This window comes from Hyperolius riggenbachi, chromosome 2, assembly GCF_040937935.1.
Source record: "Hyperolius riggenbachi isolate aHypRig1 chromosome 2, aHypRig1.pri, whole genome shotgun sequence".
Classification (NCBI taxonomy): Eukaryota; Metazoa; Chordata; class Amphibia; order Anura; family Hyperoliidae; genus Hyperolius; species Hyperolius riggenbachi.
In genome coordinates this window covers 34,025,493-34,052,842 of record NC_090647.1, presented here as the reverse complement: position 1 = coordinate 34,052,842, position 27,350 = coordinate 34,025,493, and the positions used below count along the sequence as shown (strand labels likewise).

General features: G+C 44.8%; 2 protein-coding genes across 2 annotated transcripts in view; one reads left to right on the top strand and one right to left on the bottom strand.

The window, feature by feature from the left end:
• Positions 1 to 2,950: 2,950 nt before the first annotated feature.
• On the top strand, positions 2,951 to 19,748 carry UCP2 (uncoupling protein 2). Its single transcript, XM_068266626.1, has 8 exons — positions 2,951 to 3,122; positions 7,871 to 8,029; positions 13,324 to 13,547; positions 13,712 to 13,919; positions 14,168 to 14,362; positions 15,141 to 15,242; positions 16,272 to 16,452; positions 17,862 to 19,748. The coding sequence occupies exons 3-8, from the start codon at positions 13,422 to 13,424 to the stop codon at positions 17,974 to 17,976; spliced, it is 927 nt and encodes a 308-aa protein (XP_068122727.1). The 5' UTR covers positions 2,951 to 3,122; positions 7,871 to 8,029; positions 13,324 to 13,421; the 3' UTR covers positions 17,977 to 19,748.
• A 4,805-nt stretch (positions 19,749 to 24,553) lies between these two features.
• The window catches only part of DNAJB13 (DnaJ heat shock protein family (Hsp40) member B13), a 46,471-nt gene continuing 43,674 nt past the window's right edge, over positions 24,554 to 27,350 (bottom strand). Inside the window, exon 8 of the mRNA XM_068264684.1 lies at positions 24,554 to 26,189. Within this exon, the coding sequence (XP_068120785.1) occupies positions 26,039 to 26,189 (151 nt within the window). The 3' untranslated portion in view covers positions 24,554 to 26,038. The remainder of the gene's footprint in view (positions 26,190 to 27,350) is intronic.

The window sequence follows — 27,350 nt, the reverse complement described above, 5'->3', positions numbered from 1 at the left end:
ATTTTTTTTTCGCTCCAGTGTCTATTTAAAGCTGCAGTGGCCTAATTTGTAAAAAATGACCTAGTCACTGGGAGGGGTTTAGGCCCGTGGTCCTTAAGTGGTTAAAGAGGATCTGAAACAAAAATTCCCCTCCTCTCCCCCCCCCCCCCCCCCCCCAGGGGGATACTTACCTCAGGAGGGGGAAGCCTCTGGATCTTAATGAAGCTTCCCCCCATTTATCTTACCCACTGGGATCTAGTGCCGGCACCCCCAAACACAGCCAGCATAAATATTTACCTTCCACGATCCAGCGCAGCCGCAATAGCAGCTTTCTGATTGGGCTCAGGCGGAAATAGCCAAACCGGATCAGGTCGGTTGTACTGGGCAGGCGGCCAGGCGCAAGTGGAACAAGGGCTGTTTCACACCATGGGCGATCCCGCACTGATTGCGCTTCATCTGCCGATCGCCAGTGTTTGGCAAAGTGCTAGTGTCTCCCAATAGGGTCATTCACACTGCAGGGTTGCGATCCCAAAAGCGATGCATGTAGCTTATGGGAACGATCACGCTATGGTTCTCACTCCTGTGACCGTGAAATGCATAAGCAATCACCGAAAAAATGTGATTGCAAATTTTAATGTGAAAAGGCCTTGTTCTGTGTCTACGGTTCACAAAACCTTGGAAGCAGAGGATCCATACCTCAGCCAGGCACGCAGCATTTATAAAAGGGAATTAAAGGAATACTGTAGGGGGGTCGGGGGAAAATGAGTTGAACTTACCCGGGGCTTCTAATGGTCCCCCGCAGACATCCTGTGCCCGCGCAGCCACTCACCGATGCTCTGGACCCACCTCCGGTTCACTTCTGGAACTTCAGATTTTAAAGTCTGAAAACCACTGCGCCTGCGTTGCCGTGTCCTCGCTCCCGCTGATGTCACCAGGAGTGTATTGTGAAGGCCCAGTATGGTCAGGGCCTGCGCAGTACGCTCCTGGTGCCATCAGCGGGAGCGAGGGCATGGCAACGCAGGCGCAGTGGTTTTCAGACTTTAAAATCTGAAGTTCCAGAAGTGAACCGGAGGTGGGTCCAGAGCATCGGTGAGTGGCTGCGCGGGCACAGGATGTCTGCGGGGGACCATTAGAAGCCCCGGGTAAGTTCAACTAATTTTCCTCAGGACCCCCCTACAGTATCCCTTTAATTCAGCAGGCCACCTAGCTCTGTAATTACTTCTAACCTTCTTGGCGGAATTTCCAAAAACACTGTTCAGGTCATCTCTACACCCTGCAAGGATTAATGGCAAACATTATTCCGGCTTGCTAGCCTTTGTTTTTGCGCATAATATAAAACACAGCAATCCCACAGTGTTCCTAATGGAGACTGTCAGTTGGAAATGTCGTTCTGCGGGGTCTCGGGTGAGAATCTGTTGTGTGTACAGTACAGGAGTCCCATCAGGGCGTTTAGCAATCTGGCACACTAGATCTCTGTCGACACTGACAAATGGGCAACTAATGCATTATTTTATATCTTTTCTATCTATATCTATACTATATCTTCTATGAGCTTTTCCAGCCTAAAGCCTCTTACACACACAGATGAGGTGGTCGATAACGATTGCCTCAACCGACAATCAGGCGTGTGTACGGCACCCAACCCGCAAGTGATCTGCTGGACGGATCTACTCATCCCCAGCAACACCAATCCCCCCGCTGATCCCATTGTTTGCGCCACACCCCCACCCGTCATGTGACATCACGCATGCGCCACTCATCATCCCAGTCATCCCTCCGCCGTTTCCCCGTCCCGCAACACAGCGCGTTGTCAGCTACACAGCCAGTGGCGTAGCAAAGGAGTTGTGGGCCCCGATGCAAGTTTTACAATAGGGCCCCCCAAGCACTCTATATATAGCAATTTATACAGCGCACCAAAACCTGTCAATGGCAACTACAGTGTCAGAAGGGCAAGAAGGGGATGGGGAACAGTTTGTTAATGATTACCACTATTCAAAGTATCTATAGAAGTGATTATTACCAGCACAGGACCAATAGAGAGCTTATAATATAGTTGAGGGAGGGCCCTTCAGGGCCCCTCTGGCCCAAGGGCCCCGATGCGGTCGCTACCTCTGCAACCCCTATTGCTACGCCCCTGTTTAACACAGCTGATATATGTGAGTGCAGCTCCGCCCAGTGATGTCGCCCAGGTCCCCGGTCCCCCATCAGTTGGGCACATGTAATCTCTGCCTATATAAGCGCCAACTTCACCGCCAAATTCGCCCTCAGCCAATATCTGCACTGACCCAATTACGATAATTACAAATGGCGTCGCCTGCAATTAACATTGGGGTCTGTGGGGCGCTCATTTTACTTGAAGTGCCGCCGGCGCCCAAATAACCTGGCAGATAGAGAAAGTCTGCCAGTGTATGGCAGGCTTTACAATCAATTGACAAATACATTTATCACAATAATATATATATATTGGCCCTAGACTACAGTACTTACACTACATAATATAGACATATGGCAAAAGGTAGGGATTAGATTGTGAGCTCCTTTGAGGGACAGATAGTGACAAGATATATATACACTGTACAGCGCTGCGTAATATGTCGGCGCTATATAAATACTAAATAATAATAATAAAAAAAATAATAATATATACACTTGTATGGCGAATGGACAGGTTTTTTTTGTTTGTTATTATAAGTTGACTATTTACAGAAACAGCTCAGCACCATTTTTGATATCTATAAGTACACTGCAGCGTGATCTGCTTGTTGTCAGCAGAAATATAAAGAAAAAGTTTCTGTAAAAAAGTTTTGGAACTTTCCTGTGCATCCTCCGGCTGGATCTGTCTGTGAGATGTGCAGCCACCTGCTGGCCAATGGGAGGCTGGGGATAATAGAGAGGGTGGCAGGAGGGGGGGTAGGGTGACAATAGGGGGAGGGGGAGGCAGCCCAGGCCCTCCCATCACCTTCCAGTCCTCTCTATATAAGACAGACAGCTCCCCAGTGACTCAGTCCTTTTCACAATCAGCTGTGAAGACGGCCGCCACTTCTCTCCCCTCCTCCCTTCCTGTCTAGTCACCTCTTACCATCCTCCCCAGCCTGGTCTCCCCCACCCCCAATCTGCTAAACCATCAACTTTCCCATCAGAAGGTGAGTTCCCGTGTCTGCCCATTGTCTGTGCTGCTCGGAAGTTGTGCTTAATATTTGCTATGTATTAGTTTGTATAGGCTGTGTGTGTTTGTGGCTTTCAGTTACTTCCTAATACTAAGCTTCAGTTGTGTGGATGGCTTTGTTGTACTTACATAGCAGTATGACAAAACGATTGCTTTATCATTTGGATTGGCAGAACTATAGTCAGCTGTGCTTTAACAAAGTATATATTAAGCGGGCTCTGACATTGCTGTGCTGTCTTGGAGGGAAGATGGTGGTGGTCTTTCATTTTGTGTGAGCTGATTAATGGGATAATAGTTACTTGTTTTTTATGTAGCTGACCCACATTATAATAATAGTGTATGTCTGATAAACACGATGCATTTTCCTGTCAAATATGATCATTTCTGACAGGTCCAATTTGATTTCTATTAGTTTATCTGATCAATTTTATCTTAAAGTGATTGGAAATGACTGATTTGACTCTGATGGGAAGTTGCATGGTGTGTGTACCAGGAATTGGAGAATCTCCTGCCCCTGGGCTCAGTCTAGGCTAGGGGCAAGATCCTATTTATTACTATTCTTTACGTTTTTGTGGGGTTTTTTTCTCCTCTCTAAATCACCCCCTCCATGTCCAATCTGAATTTGAATTGCTTTCCATAGAAGTGAATGGAAATCTATTGGAAAATCAAAATTTGAATTGGACATGCTGGGTGGGAGGGAGGGAAACGTTTCAGTAGTTATATCAGAAAATTGTAGTGTGTGTGTGTGTGTGTGTGTGTGTGTGTACCTAGCAGAAGGCTATGTTCACTGGTGTAGTGTGGCTTACCATGCTGCAATGCACCATCTATATGATGTGGTGGGTGCATTACAAATTTTAAGTATTTTATATAGTTCTGACATGCAGCACTGTACAGAGTATATTGTCTTGTCACTTAACTATCCCTCAGAGGAGCTCACAATCTAATCCCTGCCATAGTCACTTGTCTATGTATCGTGTAGTGATGTATGTAATGGGATGTGGCATTGGAATGCAGTGTTACCACTAAACGTGTTAAGAGTGAAGCATTCTTTTCACTGACTGTATGCTTCACTGTACCTGACTCTACATGAGAATAACAAGCTGTACCGATCCTCTGCCTTGCGTTCCTGCTATCATAGGGAGCACAACGCCGTCCAGTGTGAATGTGGCTATACCCCTAGTGTAAGGTGCCACTAATGGTACAGTTATCAGCAAAGTATCACCCAGTCTGACAAATGTGCTCCGAAGTCAAATGTTGTAATACATTAATTTTGCCATCAACAAAACAATCTGATTGCTTGGTAATTCGCTGATAATTGTACAGTTATGGTGCCCATACAGCTACTGGTTTGGTGGCTGATCATCTGATTCAATAGTTACTGAATTGGATGAAAATCAGTGTTTACCAATTAGCTGGTCTGCTGTGGCAGACAGGTGACAAGGATGAGATCAAATTACAGTTGCGATTGGTCACAGATGAGGGGGAATTGGACAGGCTAAACTCAATACATACACGGTGCATTTCTGTTTTCAAGTGCAAGAGTTCAGGTCCAGATGTGTAGAATTTTTTTTTTGTCTTGTAGGTGAATTATGGGATTGTTTACCTCATCTGTTGAATGGCCAGCATAGGTTTCTGAGGGCTTCTTTTTAATATAACGGTTGTTGTGCCGCTGGGCTCTTTCTGTGTTTGCGCCTGAATTGAGTAGACTGCCTGTGGCATTGGTTTTAAGTTGCATTGTCCCTGCATCACAAAAGCAGCTAGTCTCTCCTGAAACTGATCCCCATGCGATGCCGGTTACATGTCGCAACGGCTCATTGGGCTCTATTCTCAAAAGCATGTGCGGTATTTTTTATTTGTGCGGAAATTAAGCGCATGCGGAAAACGCCGCAAAATTTCCAGATTCACTAATATTTTCCGCATGTTTTCCGCATGCGTGAAAAAAGATGCGGAAACAGGCATTATTCATGCGGGAATCATGCGGTAAAAAGGTCGCATGAAAAAGTGTTTAAAAAAAAAAAGTTAAAGTCCACCAAGCACAGCCCTTAAGCCTCCACACTTCATTACAGTCAATGGGATGCGGAATATATCACCTACTTCTTGTAGGTGATAAAAATTCGGTAATTAACGAAGAAATGATGCGCCTGAACATCTTTGAGAATTGATCTTTTATTGCGGAAAATACCGACTTTTGCGGAAATTTTACCGCATGAATCCCGCACTTTTATCACACTTTTTCCGCATGCGGAAAAAACATGCGGAACATTTTGAGAATCCCAACTTGCCGGTATTTTGGGTGCAAACTTCCCGCATGTACTTTACCGCATGCGGAAACTCATTGAGAATAGAGCCCATTGTGTAATCTTACTGCATCTATGTACTGTGTGCCCCAGGATGTATTCAGGTTCCTGTCTGGTATATTCAGGCTTGTACACACAATGCAATTCTCCCATCAGATCAACGTACCAGGCATAAAGCTTGGGGAGTTGTGATGCCTGGAACCATTTGTGATTACAATCATTGGTTAAACACACTATGCCCAGCAGATCAGCATGTACCATCCTATGGAGAAGGCAGGAGGCTCCCCACAACACTGAGTTGATGCCATTTTATGCGGGTTGATGGTGAACCAATCACTTGCAGAATTTTCATTGGGTCTGCACATGATTGGTCTATCCTCAAGGAAGGGGAGCCCAGGGGGTGTACCTCTACAGAGCTCAAAATCATGTTGGCAATGGCCATTTTTAGAAAAGTCTGCGTTTGATTGGTATCTTATTGACATTATTAAGGTAGCCAAACACTTTTATTATTATTTTTTTTTTTGAGGGGGGTAGGGGATTGAAATTATCACTTGACCCAGGATGCTAGTCTTTAGTCAGTTGTAATGTAATCATTTGATCTAAGTAAATTTGAGTGATAGTTGAATAGTGTATGACCAACTTTACTGAATCTGTCTGAACAGACTTATCCAAAACTACTGTCCGGTCACAAGACGCCTATTAGATAACTGTTGCCCAAACCATTTGTGCTCAATTTTTGTTGATGGGTTTATCATGGTACAGACATGTTGTTAGCTGCCCTGTGTACAAAAACAGAAGTCATGCTATGGTACTACCACAGCATTCAGGTCCACAAGTTGCCAAAGGTGAGCCCAGTAACCTGGACAGCTCTCGTTCTGTCTTCCAGAACTGGCCTTAATCATTTCAAGTGACACCAATCCCCTCGTGTAACAGCAGCTGCACGAGGCTTCGGTTCTGGAGCAGATAAACTCCTCTATTCATAAACCAAGCTGTAATTTAATAGTAAAGTGAGTCATTCTCTGCTTCTTACAGTAATCTGATTTCCAGCTGCACTTCTATGAGTCGTGCATAGAGGAAGTGCTATTTGTGGAAGTTCCGGTGTAACACTGAGGGGATTTATACATTAGATGATCATGAAACTGTCCCTGTGAGGTCACAATAGTTGGAAATGCCTGTCACCAATCTGGGTACACACCTTGCAACTTTCCTGTCAGGTGGGATTGATCTATAATTTCCAGCATGTCTGATCTGCTTTCAATCAAGAGATCTGTTTTGTGCAGTACTAATATCAAAACCTTTCTTGATTGGATGTACTAGAAACGATCATTCGGTCTGATGGGACATTGCATGGCCTTTAAATACGCATCGCATTTTAGCCAAAAGCCTCAGCATCCGGTTGTCTTCTGTTCCTCCTCACAGTAAGAGGTGGAAGGCCATCATACAATACAGACTAATGTTGTTCTGTATCTGCTGATGGCCTCCCACCTGCATCATTTGAGGCCCAGCCATTATCATTATGGTGATCTCCCAACAGCTCAGGACCCCCTGGTGATCCAGAATGGGATTCGGTCATGCTGGGTGTGTAACTTTATCCTTCAGGCCTCACGCTTTACTACAGGTGCATACACATCTGTGTCACACCAGCGTTCGGGACGCGATCCCCTTAGGTGACATTGCTGGGCCGGCCAGTACAGATGCATGTAAGCTGTGTAGCTGTTGCCATGGTGGGGGGTGGATGTCACCAGGTGGGAGGAGCAGTGTCTTCAAAGAAGTTAGCCACCCATCGGGTGAGTCTATCTGCCAGGTGGATCGCTCATGGGTTTGGGGTTGCCGTACACTTAATTGGCTTAGGCGGTCTTGTTGCATGAGCCTCACTTTAGTCAAGGGTGTGTACAAGCCTTAAGGGTTAATCTACTTGATGCACGCAACCCAAAATTGACTGAAATCGATTACTTTATTGGCTAATCATGTGTTTTTGTTTCTATTCAAAAGCTTTATTGGCAGGACCAAACCTACTTTAGTGTTACCATAGCAAACCAGAGTAATGCACTAGGGAGTAATAGAGGTGGTAGGTGTGGGATTATCACAGTAGTGAGGATATAGGGCTATATAGCCTACAGGGGGCAACTGGGATCTTGTTCCCCCTCCAGTTGTTGGCCGACAGTGACCCTTTAGGCAGCTGTTTGCAATGCTGTCCTTCTTCCCCCAGTAGGATGTAGTTTCCACTCACTTATGGGACAACCTGGGATGTTGGCTGTCCTCACAGGTGAGTATTTGCTGCAGTGTAGCAGGAAGTGGGCCTCTCTCTCTAGCCCCTCCGTAGGAGAAAGTGCTCATTGCTGACAGGAAGCGTTTTATGAAAACCGTAGTCTACTTTCTGGTTTTTGTTTTTCTTGTTACTGACTCTCTCCCTTTTGTTTCTCTCCAGGATAAAGATTATGTGTTTACGCCACCTTCTTTCACACCTCTTTTCTATGGAAAGTAACGGGTATCTTGTATCCACTCCTGGTGGTAAATGTGACGGCCGTGACGCCTTTAGGGAAGCCTGATCATTGGAACAATCTCCTTCCACCTGGAAAGGATTCAGGTACAGCTCTCCCATCTTCACGCAGACAGACATGTGATCATAGGCTTCAGCTGGACACTTCTTGGTCTAGCAGACATTTCATCGCTCCTACAGAGTAGCCTCTGCACTTCCTGACGGCGCGAAGAAACTTCTCATGCAACAGAAATGGGGTCCAGTTAAATCTTAAATCCTGCACCAATTTATATGTATGCTGTATGCTCCAGGGCGGCCAATTCATATGTATGCTCCAGGGAATTGGGTGAGGAAGACCAATGTGCTCAGCCCAGAGCCGGACTATCCACAAGGCAAACCTATGCATGTGCCTAGGGCCTGAAGAATCTGCTGAGTTAAGAGCGACTATGTAAACACAGGAGTTTAACCCTTTCTGTGTTACCAGGAAGTAACTACACTGCAGCGTCTGAGGAGCTCTTTAAGCTGTAACAAGGAAATGTGTTTTCATAAAAGGGTATTATGCTGTTGCTTATCGCTTAGAGCAGAGAATTTCTTAGTTCAGGTCCACTTAAACCACAAGATTCCTGCGCTGGTGGCCTATTGGCACCCCCTCCCCCGTACATGGTCACTTTCTGCTGTGCCAAAGAGCAGACCCACATTCTGGCTTCTGGGAATCTTATCACTTTTGTACAATGACAACCAAGAAGGTCTTCCTGACCTTCCCTCTGCTGTAGCCAAAGCTAGTTTCTTGGCTGACATTCATTTTCTCACTGGCTGTGTCAGAAATGCAGGTGTTGGAAGCAGCCAAGTTGGGTCAATATGAACTGCTTTGCAAGGGAAATGTGGCTACTGGGTTTTTACATAATCTCCTCAGCTGTGTAACTGGATACCTCATGCTGGGCTTGCACTATGGGAGATAAGTGCAGAGACAGTGCCTTCTGGCCTTATCCTCAGTGCCTCATGTGGGTGAGGGGTCATCCAGGAACAGTCAGAAGGTAAACAGTGTCCCGGATGTCAGAGCTCACCAGATGGTGGAACACAGAACTTTTACTTCTGAGAGTTTGTTTTGTATTAACAAGTTCCAGGAAAGTGCAGTACGATGTGGTATAATGTACTAACCAAGCTCTAGAAGTGCCTGCTTATGGGAGCTGCTGTTCTGAGTGCTCCTTATGGGGAACTGGTACAGCATAATCCATCTCAAGTACCCCTTGGCACACCTTGTGCAGTACAGCTGAATTTGAGGAGTTTTGAAAGTTTTTACATACACATTAATGCTACAAACCATCAGTAATTATATCCAAGCAAGACCACCCGTCTCCAAAAAAATCTTGTTAAAGTGGACCTGAACTCAAAACTTTCTCTGCTGTAAAAGATAAGCAACAGCATAATCTTTAAAGAAAAACGTTTGTTGCAGCTGATATAAATCTGCAGCGTCTAGTTCCTGCTTTCATGGAAGCAGACAGTGTTAACATTCTGTGTTTAGCTTCTTCGCCAGGCATCTAGCTGACAGTTGAGATCAAATTGCAGTGCTGATTAGTTACGGAAAGGGGGGGGGGGGGAATTAGACAGGCCACTAAATACATGCAGGGTGCATTTCTGTGTCTTCCTTCTGTCCTGTGCAAGAGTCCATGAAGTTAAATACAGTAGAATATTTTAAAGAGTCATTCCTTTCTCAACGGTGATGCATAATGTTTCTCTCACATGCCTTTTTTGAAAAATTGTGCAGCAATGTAATTTGCACCTACATGCAACGCAGACCATAGACTTGCATTAGCTGTTTCTGCAACCCTTTGTTCCCTGCCAGAGTGAGTGGGATGGTAATAAGTCCTAATGGCTGCAAACATGAAAATGTATTACTTTGAAATGTGTGGTTTTTGTTTTATGCAGCGGCCAGTCCACATTCAAGCAATGTGTTCAGTGTTCACTCAGCTTCTAAAGCCCCATCTACATGATACAAATCTTTGTGCGATTCGATTACAATTCTATTTACGATCCAATTAAATCCGACGTCTGATCGGTATTCATTTTGCAATGTCAAATCGAATTGAATCCCGATTGGACATGTTGGATTAATCGGATCATAAATGGAATCGTAATCTAATCGCAAAAATCCTATTGTGTAGATTAGGCTTCAGATTCAAGATGTATACAGTAAATTTCTTGTAGATTGTCTGCTCTGGCAACACAAAGGCTCCCAACCTTGGGTGAAATGTTCCCATGTACTTGCTATTCCTGGTCACTAGTTTAGTAGTTAGAGAAGTTTCTTGTGAGAGGAACATCTCGTTCTTAGCTTCTAGATGTGGGAGGCAGATGACTGGTCTCAGAACCATTTTCCATTGTACAGCCTTTGATATTGGCATAATCTCCTGGCTTTCTTGGCTTCTAACCGGTCTGTAAACCAGAGACCTCCTCTGAACTGGCCTAATCCTGGATAAAGACCCAGAGTCCTATTACACCTCATTCCTGGTCAACAGCTGTTCCTATTCACCTGTATCCATGGCGACCAGCCCAGTAGACACAATGGCCTAGTGTGGGGTGGCAGTCTGCTCATTTTATCCCTATTGTCCTGTTGCACCACAACCACCATCCACATCAAGACTTATACAGTTGCAAATGACAAAACATCTAAGGTGAATTTTTGGACCTAAAATATAAAAAAATTGCCTAGTGTAGTTGGTGGAACATTAATATTTCTGCAAAAACTTTTTATACATCACAATCAGGGGGCCTTTTTGTCACTCCAGACAAGAAGTCCTGTCACTGCCCACCCCATTGGATGCATAATAGAGGGGGGTCCCTGCGATGCAAACAACCCACCGAACCTGTCGCATCTTGTTGCACACCCCCTCCCTGCACTCTCCCAGCTTAGTGTGTAAATGCAGAGTAGTGCAGCAGAAGCTGTGCTCTCACCCCTCCGCTGGAGTCCAGTGACAGAGGACAGAGGGAGTGCAGGAGAAGGTGGGGGACAGAGGGACACTCAGAGCCAAATCAACAAGGCAAGTTGGGCAGGTGTCTAGGGCCTGGAGAGTCTAGGGACCCAGTTTATGCTAACCTCCCAACAAATCTTGCCAAAAAAAGCTAGGTGGCCATAGTGTGTGGGCCCGAAGGCATTGCTTGCCTAGGACATAATTTCACTTATGTCTGGATGCACAGGGGGGCAGAGGTGGCACAGGGGGACTGAAGGTGGTGCAAGGTGACAGGAGGCACAAACACCCATGGGAGTGTCTTTATTTAGGAAGTGTTGCTTAGTCCAGGGTGGTGCTTAATCGGGAGCATGGCGTTCCAGGCGGTGGCTTGTACTGCCTATGCCTAAACACCCCTGATAATCATTACCCTACCCAGCCACTTAGTTTTTTTTTGGGGGGGGGGGGGGGGGGGGCTAGAATCTATGAAAAACAGAAGTTTGCCTTCTTAAAACAGGAAGTATTTACAATTCAGGTTGGAGTGAGCTCTCAGATGTCTCACTGCTCAATATGCAAATCTTTGTCCCTAACTTATTTATAATGAATGGCCTGCATTAGTTAGGGTCTTAGACCCTGCAACTGGCTATATTCCAACGTCTAGGTAATGGTGTAGCAATGGTGCATGCAGAGGTTGGGGCCTTCTACAAGTTGACCATTTGACCAGGGCTATGGAGTGGGAACAAAACATCTGACTGCAGTTTACGGAAACTCTTGATACCCAAAAATTACTCAACTACCACAGCCCTGGTACTGATAGACTTGCTTTATCTGCTATTCTTGCTCATCCATGGTCCACTTTTTTTTGTATTCATGCAAATTAATCCATGAAGTCACAAAGCATGTGGGCTTTCTTTGGGGTCAGCAGCCTGAATGCATGTTCACAATGAGCTGAAGTGCACAATGGGATGTTTTGCAGTGTTCTTTATACAGGAATTGCTTAGGGAGGGGAGATGCTTTGACAAGGATTGATTAACCTTGGGGGTTAATTTACAGCAGTCTCTTGTGATTGGAGAAGCCCCCCCCCCCTCTCTCAGCTTCTGTAGCTGCATTTGTCAGTTTAGTCCTTGTGTCTCTGCCTGAGTGGTCTGGCCTTCTCTTTAGAACTCTGGATCTAATCCCACCAAAAGTTTGTTTTTTGAGGAAAAAATTAATTGAATAAGGGTCATAGACTCACTTATTTTCAAAATGCCTGGTAAACACCAGCAAGCAAGAATACTTTTTGGTACTCTTTATTAGAATTAAAAAAGTAGTTATTTTACTTAGATCATCTCCTAGGAGAAGACTTAAAGAGAATCTGTATTGTTAAAATCGCACAAAAGTAAACATGCCAGTGCGTTAGGGGACATCTCCTATTACCCTCTGACACAATTTCACCGCTCCTCACCGCATTAAAAGTGGTTAAAAACTGTTTTAAAAAGTTTGTTTATAAACAAACAAAATGGCCACCAAAACAGGAAGTAGGTTGATGTACAGTATGTCCACACATAGAAAATGCATTCATACACAAGCAGGCTGTATACACCCTTCCTTTTGAATCTCAAGAGATCACTTTTGTTTCTTTCCCCCTGCATCTATCTTCCACTGAAGTGTCAGGCTGTTTCTTCCTGCAGAGTGCAGACAGCTCTGCCTGTATGTAACTCCTCAGTATGTGAAAGCCCAGCCAGCTCAGAGGAGGATTTATCCAGCTTGTAAAAGCTAAGAGAAGGGAGAAGCTGCCCTAATCTAAATTATACACAGGCAGTGTGCAGAGAGGGGCCTGGAGGGGGGAGATGCATCACAGAACCACAACACTGAAGAACTTGGCAGCCTTCCAGGCACAGGCCGACAAGTCTGACAAGAGAGAGATAAGTTGATTTATTACAGAGATGGTGATAGTAGAACGTGCTGCAGTAAGCCAGAGCACATTAGAATAGCTTTTGGAACTTGTAGGATGATAAAAAACAGGATGCCATTTTTGTTACGGAGTCTCTTTAAGAGAAAAATTTAACAAGGGCCTATGTTTTGTGGGTTTCTACCTAAATAACCATTTGGTTGGGGCCCAGTTTCCACTAGGGCTGGTTCTGCAGAATTTCCCTGTGGGTGAGTTGCACAGGGAAACACTGCCTATGTGGCCAGTGACTTGCTGTCCAGATTGCATGCCTTTGCGAATCTGGAGGGCATGCTGTAGACTTCGGCAACACACCTGAATCCCTAGCTGTGAACATCTGAGTGTTCTGGATGCGTGCCGACATCACTTCAAGTACCGGCGTGTCAGCTAGTGGAAACCGGCCCTAACAGTCATTTACTAATAGTTGGTATCTGGACATGGCCAAGAATTCTGTGTACTCTAATTGGCTGCATGATGTTGGTGGTAAAATAATGTAGTGACTTCTTAACTTTTCTCTATCTGCTTCCTTTCAGACTCCGGCAGAGTTTGTTTACCTTGTCTTGTCACTACAACCACTTCCGGACACTCCAGTCCAATTTGGGTTTATAAATCCCTCTATCCAACATCCAAAATGGTTGGTTTTAAACCCACAGATGTCCCACCCACAGCAGCAGTGAAGTTTGTTGGTGCCGGCACAGCAGCTTGCATAGCTGACCTGTTCACCTTCCCTCTGGACACCGCCAAAGTCAGACTCCAGGTTGGTTCATACATTGACTTTTCACTTTTTTTTTTTTTTTGTTTTTTGCCCCAGATTTCAAACTTGTGAATCTTTATTCCAAAAATGGGCAGGAAAACATTTTTGAAAAGTCAAAATGAGTCTATCAAACTGTACTGAAACTTTTTCCTATGGTTCCTCTACAGATCCAAGGAGAAAGTAAGACCTCGCTAAGCTTGAAGTCCGCCCAGTACAAGGGTGTGTTTGGAACCATCTCCACCATGGTCAAGACAGAAGGGCCCCGTAGCCTGTACAACGGACTGGTGGCTGGTCTCCAGCGACAGATGAGCTTTGCCTCCGTCCGAATTGGCCTCTACGACTCGGTCAAGCAATTCTACACCAAAGGATCAGAACGTAAGTAAATGCTTCAGTTGGTTAATCCTCCAGGAAACTTTGAATTCGGTTAACACCATAAAATCATGGATGTATAGTAATTGTTGTCCTTCACACAGCTGCTTAGATGGAACCACTTGAAGCGGCTAGTTCCTGGGAATCTAGATGGACTTATTATTTTGGCCATTCCATGTAGAACCCCTGAGAACATTGTCTAGTTGTGGAATGTGGCTCAACCTGAACTTGGATTTTTTTTTTTTTTTTACCAGATGTCGGCATTGGGAGCAGGCTGCTGGCTGGTTGCACCACTGGAGCTATGGCCGTCGCACTTGCTCAGCCCACAGATGTGGTTAAAGTGCGCTTTCAGGCCCAGGCCAACAACTCCAACGCAAAGCGGTACAAGGGGACGATGGATGCCTACAAGACCATCGCCAAGGAAGAAGGCATGCGTGGCCTCTGGAAGGGTGAGTAATCAAGTTGTCATGGCACTGAGAAGAATGTCCAGTACTTGGCCAGATTTAGGGTCTGAAATTGGTGCACAATACTGTTTGCAAAGAGGGTAATTAAAATGCACTATGGCCATTTTGTCAGTTGAACCTGCATCAGGCTGAAGCAGCCTAAGAACCCCAGTCTGGTAGGTGTTGGCCCAGTTCTAAGATTAAATCCTCATAATGGCTGCTAATCTACCTTCTCGCTCTTCCTCTACTGCTCTTCATTGGCTACCAATTAACCAGAGGATCCAGTTCAAACTTTTAACCCTAACCTACAAAGCTCTCCACTCTCTCTCGCCTATACATCTACTCACTAGTTTCCAGATACCGCCCAGCCGCAATCTCAGATCTGCACATTACCTTTTGTCCTCTAGAACTACCTCCTTGCGTTCATACACAAGATTTTGCATGTGCTTCACCCCTCTGAAATGTCCTGCCATCACTCCAACCTTTGATATGCTTCCTCAAATCTCCTTATCCAACAAGCATACGCTCTACCTTGGGCCCTAACCCCTTTGAGCTACAGCCAAGTTCCACTCTTACTGCTACTGGATATCCTAAAACCTCACTGCATTGTATACTACCCCAGCCCATCATATTACTTTGTCACTGTAATAGTTTATTGTATATTAGTGTATACCACTGTATTTGCCCCTTGTTTCTTTGTACAGCACCATGGAATATGTTGATGCTTTAAAAATGTATGTAACACTGTTTACCTTGATAAAGTTTTAGTATCTTGTCTACTCAGGAACCGGCCCCAACATCACCCGCAATGCCATTGTGAACTGCACAGAGCTGGTCACCTATGACCTAATCAAAGATGCCCTCTTGACGTACAACCTCATGAGTGGTGAGTCAAACATTTTAGTCTTTAATTGAAAATGACTAGGCCCTTTTCTGTTGAGAAGGAAAGATGTCTGTATTCAATTGCTCCTGAGAACTTCTGACTCTTTCTGTAGGGCCAATATGGCTGTATGTTCTCAGCTGTTATGCTAAATAGGCCTTGTAAATGGCAAATGCCCTTAGTGTTTTGTCATGGAAGCACAGGGTGTGCTGCTGCGTTGGCCTGTAGTTATCCTGAACTTGGGGACACTAGATACAACAACCCTGTAGGCGCTGACCTCATTCTTGTCTGCTGGACAGGATGCCAAATGCATCATTACTTCTCCTGCTGCTAAAGTTAGGCTTGTTCATGGTGTTAGGCCGCATTCCCATTATAGCAGAAAACTTTTCAATGTTACCGTATCAGTAAAACTAGTTTTTATAGTATCCATTCACACTTTTAAGACTGCAATGGATTTATTGCTGTTAACAGAATGCAGATGGCAAGCTGCATAATTGATGGACAGTGGATGCATTTCCCACAGTAGCAGATTGTGGAAACACATCTGCTGTGGACAATCCCAGACCATACACGGTCTGTCTGCTCTGGCTGGCCATTGGAGATCTGGCTGTAGTGGGAAGCGAGCCTTTCACATGGCTGAGGTGCTAATTTTTGACTTGAGACGTATACAGTAACTTGTAATCCACTACCATGATTGGGTCGACTTACTAGCTACAAAACTTAGCATCTCAAAATTGGCATCTCACTGCCTCGCTCATTCATTTAATTTTTCTGTATACTAAAATTCAGGCCAACAGAAGTCAAAGGACAGGAAATAAGCATACCTCAAGAACATACAACAGTATTTATTTCTCTCAAATGAGGATTAAAACCAGTTATGATTTGACTTCCATTTGTTTAAATGCTGGTCCACTTCCTGTTCCACTATCTGGTATCACAAAGGACAGGAAGTGAATAAATCTCCACAGGAACACAGAGGGGTAATAGTTATAGCCTGGCATTTGTATATGGCTCTAATCCTGTGTTGTCTTTCAGATACACTGCCGTGTCACTTCACCTCTGCGGTCGGAGCTGGCTTCTGCACCACAGTGATCGCGTCCCCTGTCGATGTAGTGAAGACAAGATACATGAACTCTGCCAAGGGCCAGTATCAGGGTGCCCTGAACTGTGCCCTCACCATGCTCCGAAAGGAGGGGCCCATGGCTTTCTACAAGGGGTGAGCTTATCCATCTAGCCTTTATTTGTAGGCCAATCTTATCTACCAAGAGCCTAGTGATGGGTCCCCTCTACCCCCCCCCCCCCCCCCCAGCAGATTAGCAAATTTAATTTAGGTGCCACCTTGAGAATTTTGGCACTTGCTGGAGCTCAAATTCGAAAAAAGGTAATTCGACAACCAGCAATAGCCGGTGCCTGAATTGCGTGTCCCTGAGTTGCTGCAACACAGAGGGGGAATACTATTTCACACCGGGCAGGTTTCAGCAGGAGCAGGGTAAGCAGTCTCTTGGCTCCACCCTGCACCCAAATGGGGCCTCAGTCATTTTAAAAAGTATGCCCCTAGTGATGGTGGTTGAGGTACAAACTGAGCTGGTGCAGATTTTGTGCAGTTTTGGAAATGGACCAATCGCATGCAGCAGCAACATTTGATCTCCATGTCCAAACAGTGCAAAATTTTTACAACTTCTAAATTGGCACCTTGTTGAACATCCCATTCACCAATGGGTATGGCCAGTGAGGTGCAAAGCTTGACTCGATACAGGATTATACAAAATGTATTCAGCTTGAAAATGGACCAGTCCAATCCCACCACTGGGGAATTGGATTGGGCCACTTTCAAGCTGAATTGGCATAATTCTGTCAACACTGTATTAAATGTCTCATTGACTGTCTACTCAATAGAAAATCTTTGCCCTGCCTAAACAAGTTTAACACAACAGACTGAATAGTGAAAATTCTAATGGCAGTTGGGTTTAGATTACAGACCACCTGAAGTTATTACTTGTCACACGGATCACTATTGCTTTTATATTTTGCTTTGTTCAGATTTGGGTAAGGTTGGGCTTTAAAGTGGAGCTGAATTCTTGCACAGGACAGAAGCAAAACTTGGGGCCCGTTTCTGCTGCGATTTCTCAGTTTTCCCCGCACATGAATCGCATGGGGAAACTGCCATATGGGGATAACGGCGCCTCGGCCAAATCGCTTGCAGGAGCGATTCGCCTGCAATCCCGCTCAGTGCCGGCGTGCGTCTCGCAGACGCACGCCGCGCTAGCAGAAACGAGCCCTTAGAGAAATGCACCCTGTATGCATTTAGAGAGGTTAGTCACAGATGAGGGGGAGGACTAGACAGGCTAATCAGGAGTTGTAATTTGATCTCTAAGCTAACTTCCTCAGCAGAGCAGCCAATTTGTAAACACAGGATGTTAACACTGTCTGCTTCCATGAAAGCAGGAAGTAGACACTGCAGATTTATTTCAGTATTTGTATCAGCTGTAACTAAGGGTTTTTCCTTAGTTTATGCTGTTTATCTTTTAGAGCAGCAGAAGTTCTGAGTTCAGGTCCACTTTAAATCCTAGCAGTGTCTTGGTGGACTGATTGTTACTTGTACTGACTGCTCCTCTGTACCCACAGATTCATGCCCTCGTTCCTGAGGCTGGGATCCTGGAATATCGTCATGTTTGTCACGTATGAACAGCTGAAGAGAGCCATGATGTCGGCCCGTGCCTTCAGGGAGGCTCCATTCTGAGCTCCGCCCTCTTAGGCCCATTAAGACAAGATGCCTCTACCTCCTGAAGTAGTGTTTACATTAGGCTTTACCTATGCAGAATCAAATCACACCTGTTCTTCATTCCCTACTTGAGAAGTGAAAACTGGCAACTTTTTATTTTTAGACAACTTGTCCTTCAAGGCTTTAGTTATATGCGCAGGCGAAATCTGGCACTTAAGCTCTTAAACTTGTTTTTATTAAAGTGTAACATTTCATTTTTAACTAGTGCTATAACCTCTGATCAGGTGTTTACTGATGCCTGTGGTCCTGTTGGAGCCTTTGTAAAGCAAAGATTGAGAAGGCTCCAACAGCAAGTTAAAGAAAATCTCTCAGTAGGAGCGTGCATGCTACCTCGACACCTGTAACCATAGGTTTCTGTATCCTGAGCTGTAAGTTTGTTTTGGAATTCATCTTGAAGTGAGCAGGCATCAGAAGCTAAGTTTAACCCTTCATCTAAAATTAAGATTTGGATTTCCCAACAAAAATACTCTGCCAGAGGTCTGTCCTGATTCTTTGCCATCTTAACGTTTTTGCACCTTGTTTAACCATATGAAGTATGGAAGTTGGCATCTTTTTCTTTAAACACATTGTTCTGAGGAAAGCCAATTAGGTACTCTCTGGCAGCAGCTTGGGCATTCAGCAGCCATTTTGTACTGCTTCTGGTACAGCAGCCATCTTGTTTCGGTTCTTGCTCATGAGCCAACATCCTTCAATGCATAAGCTGCTGTGCGGCTTGCTCCACTATCCTCCCAAGCTGACAGACTGCTCTCTTGGGAAGGGGTCTCAATTCAAAATGGCTGCTGTATTCTAGAGCCGATAGCACAATTGGCTGAATTTTTGTTTTTAAATTTTCAGTCTTTGGAAAATTGACACGACAATATTCCCGTATGACGCTCAAGCCTAGCCAGAAAAGATTGTGGTATGAAGTGTAAACACTGCATGTTAGCTTGTTGACCAGACCAAATTTTAAAATCTTATAACCAAATTACAGCTGGCAAAGATTGGGTCCATGTCACAAGGGTGACTGTGGCTGTATCTAGTCTATGGAAACCACTGGTAATAGACTTGTATTAGGAGTGACCATTTGCTAAGTACAGTTACTACCTATAGACACCCATTGACTAAAATTTGGCAGTAGCATTGGTCAGTGAGATGCATACAATGTGTAAGCGGGCCTATCATTTGATTGGCCCAGTTTCAGGACGCTCATTTACCTGCACACCATAATTTACATCTCACTGGCCAATTGTTTGCACTAGTTGCTTTTAATACAAGTCTGTTGCTTGCAGCCAAGTCACCCTCATGATATGGCGTGAAGATCACCTCAGTAACTTGGCATACAGAACACCATTTTGAAGCCGTGGCTGGTGGAACCTGACCTCTGTAACGTAACTTCGCTGGTGTCCAGTCCACAGCCCTCAGACCTCAACTCTGCCCTGCTGTATAAATTACGTTTTTACCATGTCTGTCCTGTTTTTAGTTTCCAGATTCTGATTTGTGTTCTCCAGCCACAAGTCATGTGACTCGTCTTACTTCTGCTTATTGTGGCCAGAAATGATGCGACATGCATTCCTGAAACTGCTGAATCTGTCAGCACCGAGTCCTCTTCCTGTCCTGTCTCTGTACAAAGGGCTCTCACTCCTGAAGCCCCTCCCCTCTGACAGACCAAATGACTTGGTGTAATTTTATTTTTCTCTTTTCTGTCTTTCTATGGATGACTGCATGGTTTTCAATAAAGTCAATGCACAGAATCTCAGCTTTTTGGATTGTTTTCATGAACTTTCGAGGATGTCTATATAAAAATGTGTTAATTCACCATGTAAAGCTACTTGAGTGATTTGAGGCCAGTTTTACACTTTTTGCAGTGCAATGCTTTGCTGCATCCTGCTGCAACACAAAAAAGACCAACTTGGGACCCTCCAGCAGAGTGTGCCAACAGGGTCCCATGCTGGCGTAGCAAAAGGGGTTGCAGAGGTTGACTGCACAAGGGCCCCATGGTCCCCTACCTCTACTCTTTATTGGTCCTGTGCTGGTAATCACTTTTTTATTTTGATGCTATGAATAGTAGTGATCAACTGTTCCCCCATCCCCCTTCTTGCACCTCTGAAACGTTTTCCTTGGCAGGTTTTGGTGTGCTGTGTCGTATGTGTATGTCTACCTGGGAGAGGGGGTGCAATGTAGAACTTGCACTGGGCCAAGAGCTCCTTCACTACACCACTGGTCATATTCATAGCACCGCCCCTCACTCAGTGACATGCTCCTCCTGGGCAGGAAGTACATCACTGATTCCCATCAGTCCTTGCTCCATTTATACTATGTGGGTTGCCTATGGACTTGCATTACCCCAAGCACCATGTTAAGCCATTGCATTGGATCAGGATTGGATACTTATTGCAGTCCCTTGAAGTGCATAGAAGTCTCCATAGACTTTTGCAGCCCTTTGAGGCAAATTGGGGTAGTGCAATTCAGGTTTACCCTGATAGTATAAAAGACACTGAAGTGGGACCTATGGAGGCTGGCACGGTTTCCATACCAGTTGGCTGTCCTGAGCCTCTTTCTCATACTTTTAGCCATAGACCCTGACCAAGCATGTAGATCAGGTCTTTCTGATTGAAGTCTGACTAAATTGGCCACATGTTTGGTTCAGGTGTGATCCAGATACTGCTGCAGCCAAAAAGGTCAGTGGGACTGCCGGGCAATTGGCATTGTTTAATATGGTATCCAGACATACTTTACAGGTTTGTAAGCTCTTACCAATTTTGGTGTCCTGGAGTCAATACTTGAAACAAAAGAGAAGGTTCACTTGCTGCACGGAGTTCTCACAGTACCTAGTGGTTTGCTATCTGGATATTCTGTCAGTGTAATGGAGGTTAACACAACACCAGTGTACTTAACAAGTAAGTTGCCAACCGCTCAACTGACAAAAAAACTGCACAGCAAGCAGGGAGTGTTTTTATAAAAGAACTAGTCTACCTAAGCCCATTTAAAAACTGGCTCTAGGTAGAGAAATTATCACCGCCAGTCAGCATGCTGCCCTGCTCCCTGGCATGACCTCCCATCCCAACAGCTGTGCGCAGTACAAAAAAAAGCTTTGGACAGTGGATGATGCAGGGACAGTTAGGTTTTATTGTATAGGATAAAAGCAATGCTGAAAATTTCCCCATGAAGAAATGTACTATGGTATTTCGAAACCTGTCATTTCTACTCACTGTAAGTGACAGCAACGTAGGAAAAAAATGTATGGCTCATTTTACTCAGGAGGAAACTTACTACTTTATGTATGTTACACTTTTTTGCTATGGTGGTGCTTTAAGGCTGCAGCAAAGTCATGATAAAGGGATTGCAGGTGCAGGGAGGGTGGACTTTGGCTGCACAGGTTGCTGCAATCAGCAGATTTCCTTACCACCTGATACAGCTCTCCCCTTTATGGCTGTGATAACACTAAGGTTGCTTGCAGGGTGTTTATTGCAGGAACTGTACTTCAGACTTCATGTGCCAAACCTCCCTTCAGGGAAAGCCAAATGGCAAATTCTGAGTGTCCCTTCCTCGTAAGCTTTCTGTGCAAACATTCTGCTGTCCTGTCTATCATAGAACTGGAATACTTTACGTGGCAAATTTGATGCATACTGCCAGTGTCCAGACCTTTACAAGCAATCTCAAAACCTCTCCAATGTATTGGGAAGGGCTGTGGAGCCTGAGTAATTTTGGGTACCTGGAGTTGGGAGTCAGTGGTTTCATAAACTTTTTTTTTTTTTTTTGTACTAACTCCACAGCCCTGCTATTGGGGCTGCTAATATACAACCACATAGAAAAGTGTATTGAGCTGCTGTTTGCACACTAGGTTCATAGCAGAGGTGGTTTTTAGCGGCCGAGTGTATTCTAATGTGTATACTTAGATGTGTATTTAGAAGCCCCATGGAGTATCGAGCAGGTGTTTAAAGGGAACCTTAACTGAACGGGGGGTAAAGTTTCACTTGGGGCTATTACCAGCCCCCTGCAGCAGTCCTGTGCCCTCAGTGTCCACAACAGCGCTAATTGCAGTAGGGAATGCGTCCAATAATATGCATGGTGGCTGGCCGACTGGTGAGTTTTCAAAAACGAAACTAAGTGACAGCGGGACCGGAGGATTCCAGAGTGGCTCTGAGGGCACAGGACTGCTGCAGGGGGCTGGTAATAACCCCAGGTAATTGAAACTCTTTGCCCCGTTCAGTTAAGGTTCCCTTTAAATATCAGAATACAAGTTTTATTCCTCAGACAAGCATCACTTCTGTACTATTACATAATATTTAATTGAAAAAGATTAATTTTTTTATTTCAAACATTTAGTGTCGCTGCAGCAGTTCCCACACGCACAGGCAGGGTGGTGCGTCGCTACAGCAGTTCCCGCGCGCACAGGCAGGGTGGTGCGTCGCTGCAGCAGTTCCCGCGCGCACAGGCAGGGTGGTGCGTTGCTGCAGCAGTTCCCGTGCGCACAGGCAGGGTGGCGCGTCGCTGCAGCAGTTCCCGTGCGCACAGACGTGTGTTCAGGACACCAACATCTCAGATTGTGTTATTAACAGGCTAATTTTGCTTCATAAAGTGATGAAATGGTGTGGTTACTCTTATTAGTACCCTCTTGTGACAACTCCTAAGAGGGCGGAGCAGAAGTTTAGAGACAGGAAAAAAAAAGCATAGGAGGACCAGAAAAACAAGTCACAAAAGTTAAGAACCCACAGAAAGATCAGGGGATTCCTCCGCCACATGATAAATCCCTGATTCACTGCAAAACACAGGAAGGCAAATGATGATTAAATCTTTTGCTATAATTCATTGACCTTATCAAATGTTAATGATAGTGAAGTAATCCATCATTAGGTTCAACCAAAAAGAAAGATCATCGGCTGTCTGTCAATTACTGAATTTTTATTAAAAAATGGTTACACAATGTCATGCAAAATAAGATGACATCTTTCTGTAGGTATGTATTTTAAGAGCCCCAAAATATATTGCCAACAATGCGCCAGGGACCCCACACCTTGTCCATGTAATAGACCAGAGAGACTTTTCCACCATCTGCTCTTGAAACAAGTTGTGACTCTAGACTAGACCTCAAAAGAAACAAATTAGAATTTCCACTCATTTGCTATAGTCTGCCTAAACTGCCAGGATGATAAAGTGTTTTTCTTTTTGATGCTTAGCTCAATCGCCTAAATCCTTGATCTCCAGTCCTTGAGGGTATGTTGTATGAGAGCTTACCTGCACACCACAGCGGTTCTGGAGTTTTTTTTTTTTTAAATGCTTGCAGGAGGAAAACCGCTTGGCTAATGAAAGTGAATGGGCACACCAGAGCAGGTTGGTTTTGCCCCCCCCAAACGCAAACTCGGGGCTGCAGCATTTTTAAGTTTCTGAGGCGTTTCTGCCTCAATGTAAAGTATAGGAAAGTGGAAAATTGCTCTGAAAAATGCCAGATCAGAGCGGTTTTGTTACAGAAGCCTTTCAGCTTTACTGTAACAATATTTGTAATCTACACAAACGCTCCAAAAACCGCTAGGCATGTTTAGAAAACCTCTATACATGCCTAGAATTGCTCTGAAATCTGTTTCAAAAACATCTAGCGTTTTGCGGATCTTGGGGCTCGATTCAGTAAGCAGTGCTAACTGTTAGCACGCTTCTGAGAAGCTCCTTATCACGCCTAAACTCAGTTTAGGCGTGATAAAATAAACTCGCATGCAAAGTTTTGCGCGTAAAGTTTACACGCGCAATGCCATTAAACCCTATGCAACATTTTGTGCGCACCGGACTTTGCGCGCGTAAAAGTTTACGCGCGATCTGATTTTAGAAACGGTGCTAACTAACTTAGCACCCTGGTTAACACGCCTAAAGTCTTTAGGCATGCTAAGTAGGTTAGCACCGTTTACTGAATCGAGCCCAAGGTGTGCACTGGGCTGTTCATAGTATTGTAAGGTATGGGACCTACTAGCTTTGTTTTTAAGCACTTGTGATTTGTAAAGCTCTTGCTAATGTAAGCCTATGGGTGGAACATTGCATCATTCTATAATATGTGTAGATTACACAACACTCAGCATTCAAAATGATTCAGAGCAGTCTGAACTTATGACCTCTCCTCTGGCAGAGAAAAAGAAAATTGTTCACTAAGGCCTGGTGCACACCAGAGGAGTTTTTCTGAGCATTTTGAGTTTTTAAATCTGCTGTTAATGTTATTCTATGTGTCTGTGCACACTGGAGCAATGAGGTTTTGTAAAAAACCCCATAGCATTACATTGGGAAAAGCTTTTAGAGGTTTCAAAAGCTCTTCCCGATGTAATGCTATGGGGTTTTTTACAAAACCTCATTGCTCCAGTGTGCACAGACACATAGAATAACAGCAGCAGCAGATTCAAAAACTCAAAATGCTCAGAAAAACTCCTGGTGTGCACCAGGCCTAACAGTTGAGATAAAAAAAAAAGTCAGAAACCAACCCTCTCTATGACTTTAAAAGTCATAAAGCTTAATGGCTTTTTTGCATGGATAACTGGAGTTTTTTAACTCTTCCTGTACTGGAAACAATTAAACTGTATCTGATCTTAATGTTTTATTTCTTAGCTGTACTACACATACAAATCATATCTTTTTTTGCTTCAGTATCTCTTTAAGTTGGGTCATGCTCCATTCAAATTACAAGCGCTTAGAAAAGTGCTGTTAGTGGGCAGTGTTGCCAACTCATCCCTTCAATTACTGACATCTAATTCTAGGTACACACCATACAATTTTCTGTTAGATTCTTCTGTTGGCTTTTTTTTTTTTTCCATGTTGCTGGTAAATCTAACAGAAAATTGTATGGTGTGTACCTAGCATAAGTTATACAGGTTTCTGGGGCTACTTACACATATTCAGTGCCTTTAAAGGGAACCTAAACTGAGGGGATATGGATTTTTCTTTTTAAATACCAGTTGCCTGACTCTCCTGCTGATCTCTTAACCTCCCTGGCGTTCTGGACGAGTTAGGCTCGTCCAGAGACGCTGGAGATCGCCGCTCAGGCCCCGCTGGGCCGATTTGAATAATTTTTTTTAAAAAAAAAAGCAGCAAGCACTTTGCTTGCTGTGTGTTGCGCCTAAGCGCTGCGATGCAGCCCCCCCCCCCCCCCCCCAGACCCCGTGCGCTGCCTGGCCAATCAGTGCCAGCCAGCGCTGAGGGGTGGATTGGGACTCCCTGTGATGTCACGACGATTGTCACCATGGTGATGGGGGAAGCTTTCCTGTGATTGCGGCGATCGGAGGGATGCCGTAGGGAGGGGGGAATCATGTAGCTAGCACTAGGCTAGCTACATGATAAATTAAAAAAAATTGCAAAAAAATGTTCCTAGGGCTGTGGGAATCAGAACGCCAGGCAGGTTAAGCGACAGTAGTGGCTGAATCACAGACCTGAAACAAGCATGCAACTAATCCAGTCTGACTTCAGTCAGAGCACCTGATCTGCATGCTTGTCCAGGGGCTGTGGCTGAAAGCATTAGACACACAGGATCAGCAGGACAGTCAGGCAAACTAATATTATTTTAAAATGAAAAATCCATATCCTTCTCAATTTAGGTTCCCTTTAACTGCATCTACCTAGCCATGAAACATGTATAATTCATGTGCCAGTAATGAGTTGGTAACACTGCTAGTGGGCCTCAGGCCTAGATCTGTTTGCTCTCATACTACATGGAGGTAGTAAAATTAGTCAGTGATTGGCCAATCAAAATTGGATGACCAGTTTTACCACCTCCATGTAATATGAGGGTTTAATAACACAATCTGCTCATAGTAGTCAATATCTGTTGACCCGCATACAATCATAATTGAAAGTGTGTACCAGGCTTAAGCATTTGGGACGGGCTGAGAAATGTGCTCTGAACCACACCTTTTCACATTCAGTCCCATCAATTAAACTAAGCTGTTCCAAAAATGTGTGAGTACCTTGGCCCTCAAGATCTGGAGGAGGACAGAACTGCTCTACTGGGAAGTCGTGCAAATTCCTAACTCGAGTAAAGCGCACATCTGCAGCTAGAAGCGATATGTGGGGTTTAGGACAGAGTTTTTAGCAGGATCTGCTTCTTCTGTGGTGTCAGGTGTTCTGGGAACTGGATATCGAATTGGATGAGGAGGTCTCCTTTCAGGCTGGGGTCGCTGGCCAGCCTCATCCCTTCCGCCGGCACCACCTTGCTGTATTTGGGACTGCGGAAAGAACAGATTGATGTGCCGCTGGTTACACAAGCAGAACTGCAGGAAATGCATCACTGGAGGATTGCACAAGCCCCTCCCATAAACCCCATGAGTTTACAAACTCCTCCCATAATTCCCATGAGCAGTACTGAAGCACCTGGCAGGACTATGACCTGAGAGTCTCAGACACTCCAGAAAAGCATAATACATGGGCTCACCTAATTGGCTTATTCCAGAAACTTCTGTAGGCTCCCTGGGTTTGAAGAAAATCACCTGTCTGTTTTCCAGGCATTCCCCCTTCCCACCAAGATGAACCCGGACCCCTTTACCTGTGCCCCTGTCCACACTATGTCCCACATTTTACTTAAAGGATACCACAACTGACATGTGGCATAATGAGATAGACATGGGTATGTACAGTGCCCAGCACACAGATAACTGCTGTGTTCCTTTTTTTCTTTCTCTGCCTGAAAGAGGTAAATATCAGGTATGTAAGTGGCTGACTCAGTCCTGACTCAGACAGGAAGTGACTACAGTGTGACCCTCACTGATAAGAATTTCCCCCTTTTTTATCTCTTTCTTGCTCTCAGAAGCCATTTTCTCCTAGGAAAGTGTTTTATAGTTTTTTCTTATCAGTGAGGGTCACACTGTAGTCACTTCCTGTCTGAGTCAGGACTGATTCAGCCACTTACATACCTGATATTTACCTCTTTCAGGCAGAGAAAGAAAAAAAGGAATGCAGCAGTTATTTGTGTGCTAGGCACTGTACATACACATGTCTATCTCATTATGCCACATGTCAGTTGTGGTATCCTTTAATTACCTCAACATGTTAGCATGGATGACTTTTGTCATAACCACCACCAAGTCCTCCTGTCTGTCACCACTCTGTATGGAGGCAGGAGTAACATAGGGGTGGGGGATGGTACTAGTGGATGACATATCTATATTTTGGGGCGACAGGGTCAGTGGTATGGAAGGTTGCCATAACAGCCACACTTTTCCTGGGAGATGCGGACCATGGTAGAATCAGGTCAGTTGGGTACAAGGATTGGCGGCCATCTCATCCTGGTCCTCACTTCGTCCCACCGTTCCTGCGCCGCCCTCCTGTTGAAGGTATTTGACCAGTTGGGTTTCATCATTACTCGGGCAGGCTTCGGAATTACTCACATC

Excerpts from the sequence above, each read along its gene's own strand:
- UCP2 (XM_068266626.1), top strand. The coding sequence starts at position 13,422 with ATGGTTGGTTTTAAACCCACAGATGTCCCACCCACAGCAGCAGTGAAG. Across the intron at positions 14,363-15,140 it reads CATGCGTGGCCTCTGGAAGG|GAACCGGCCCCAACATCACC; the intron begins GTGAGTAATCAA and ends TTGTCTACTCAG. Across the intron at positions 15,243-16,271 it reads GACGTACAACCTCATGAGTG|ATACACTGCCGTGTCACTTC; the intron begins GTGAGTCAAACA and ends GTTGTCTTTCAG.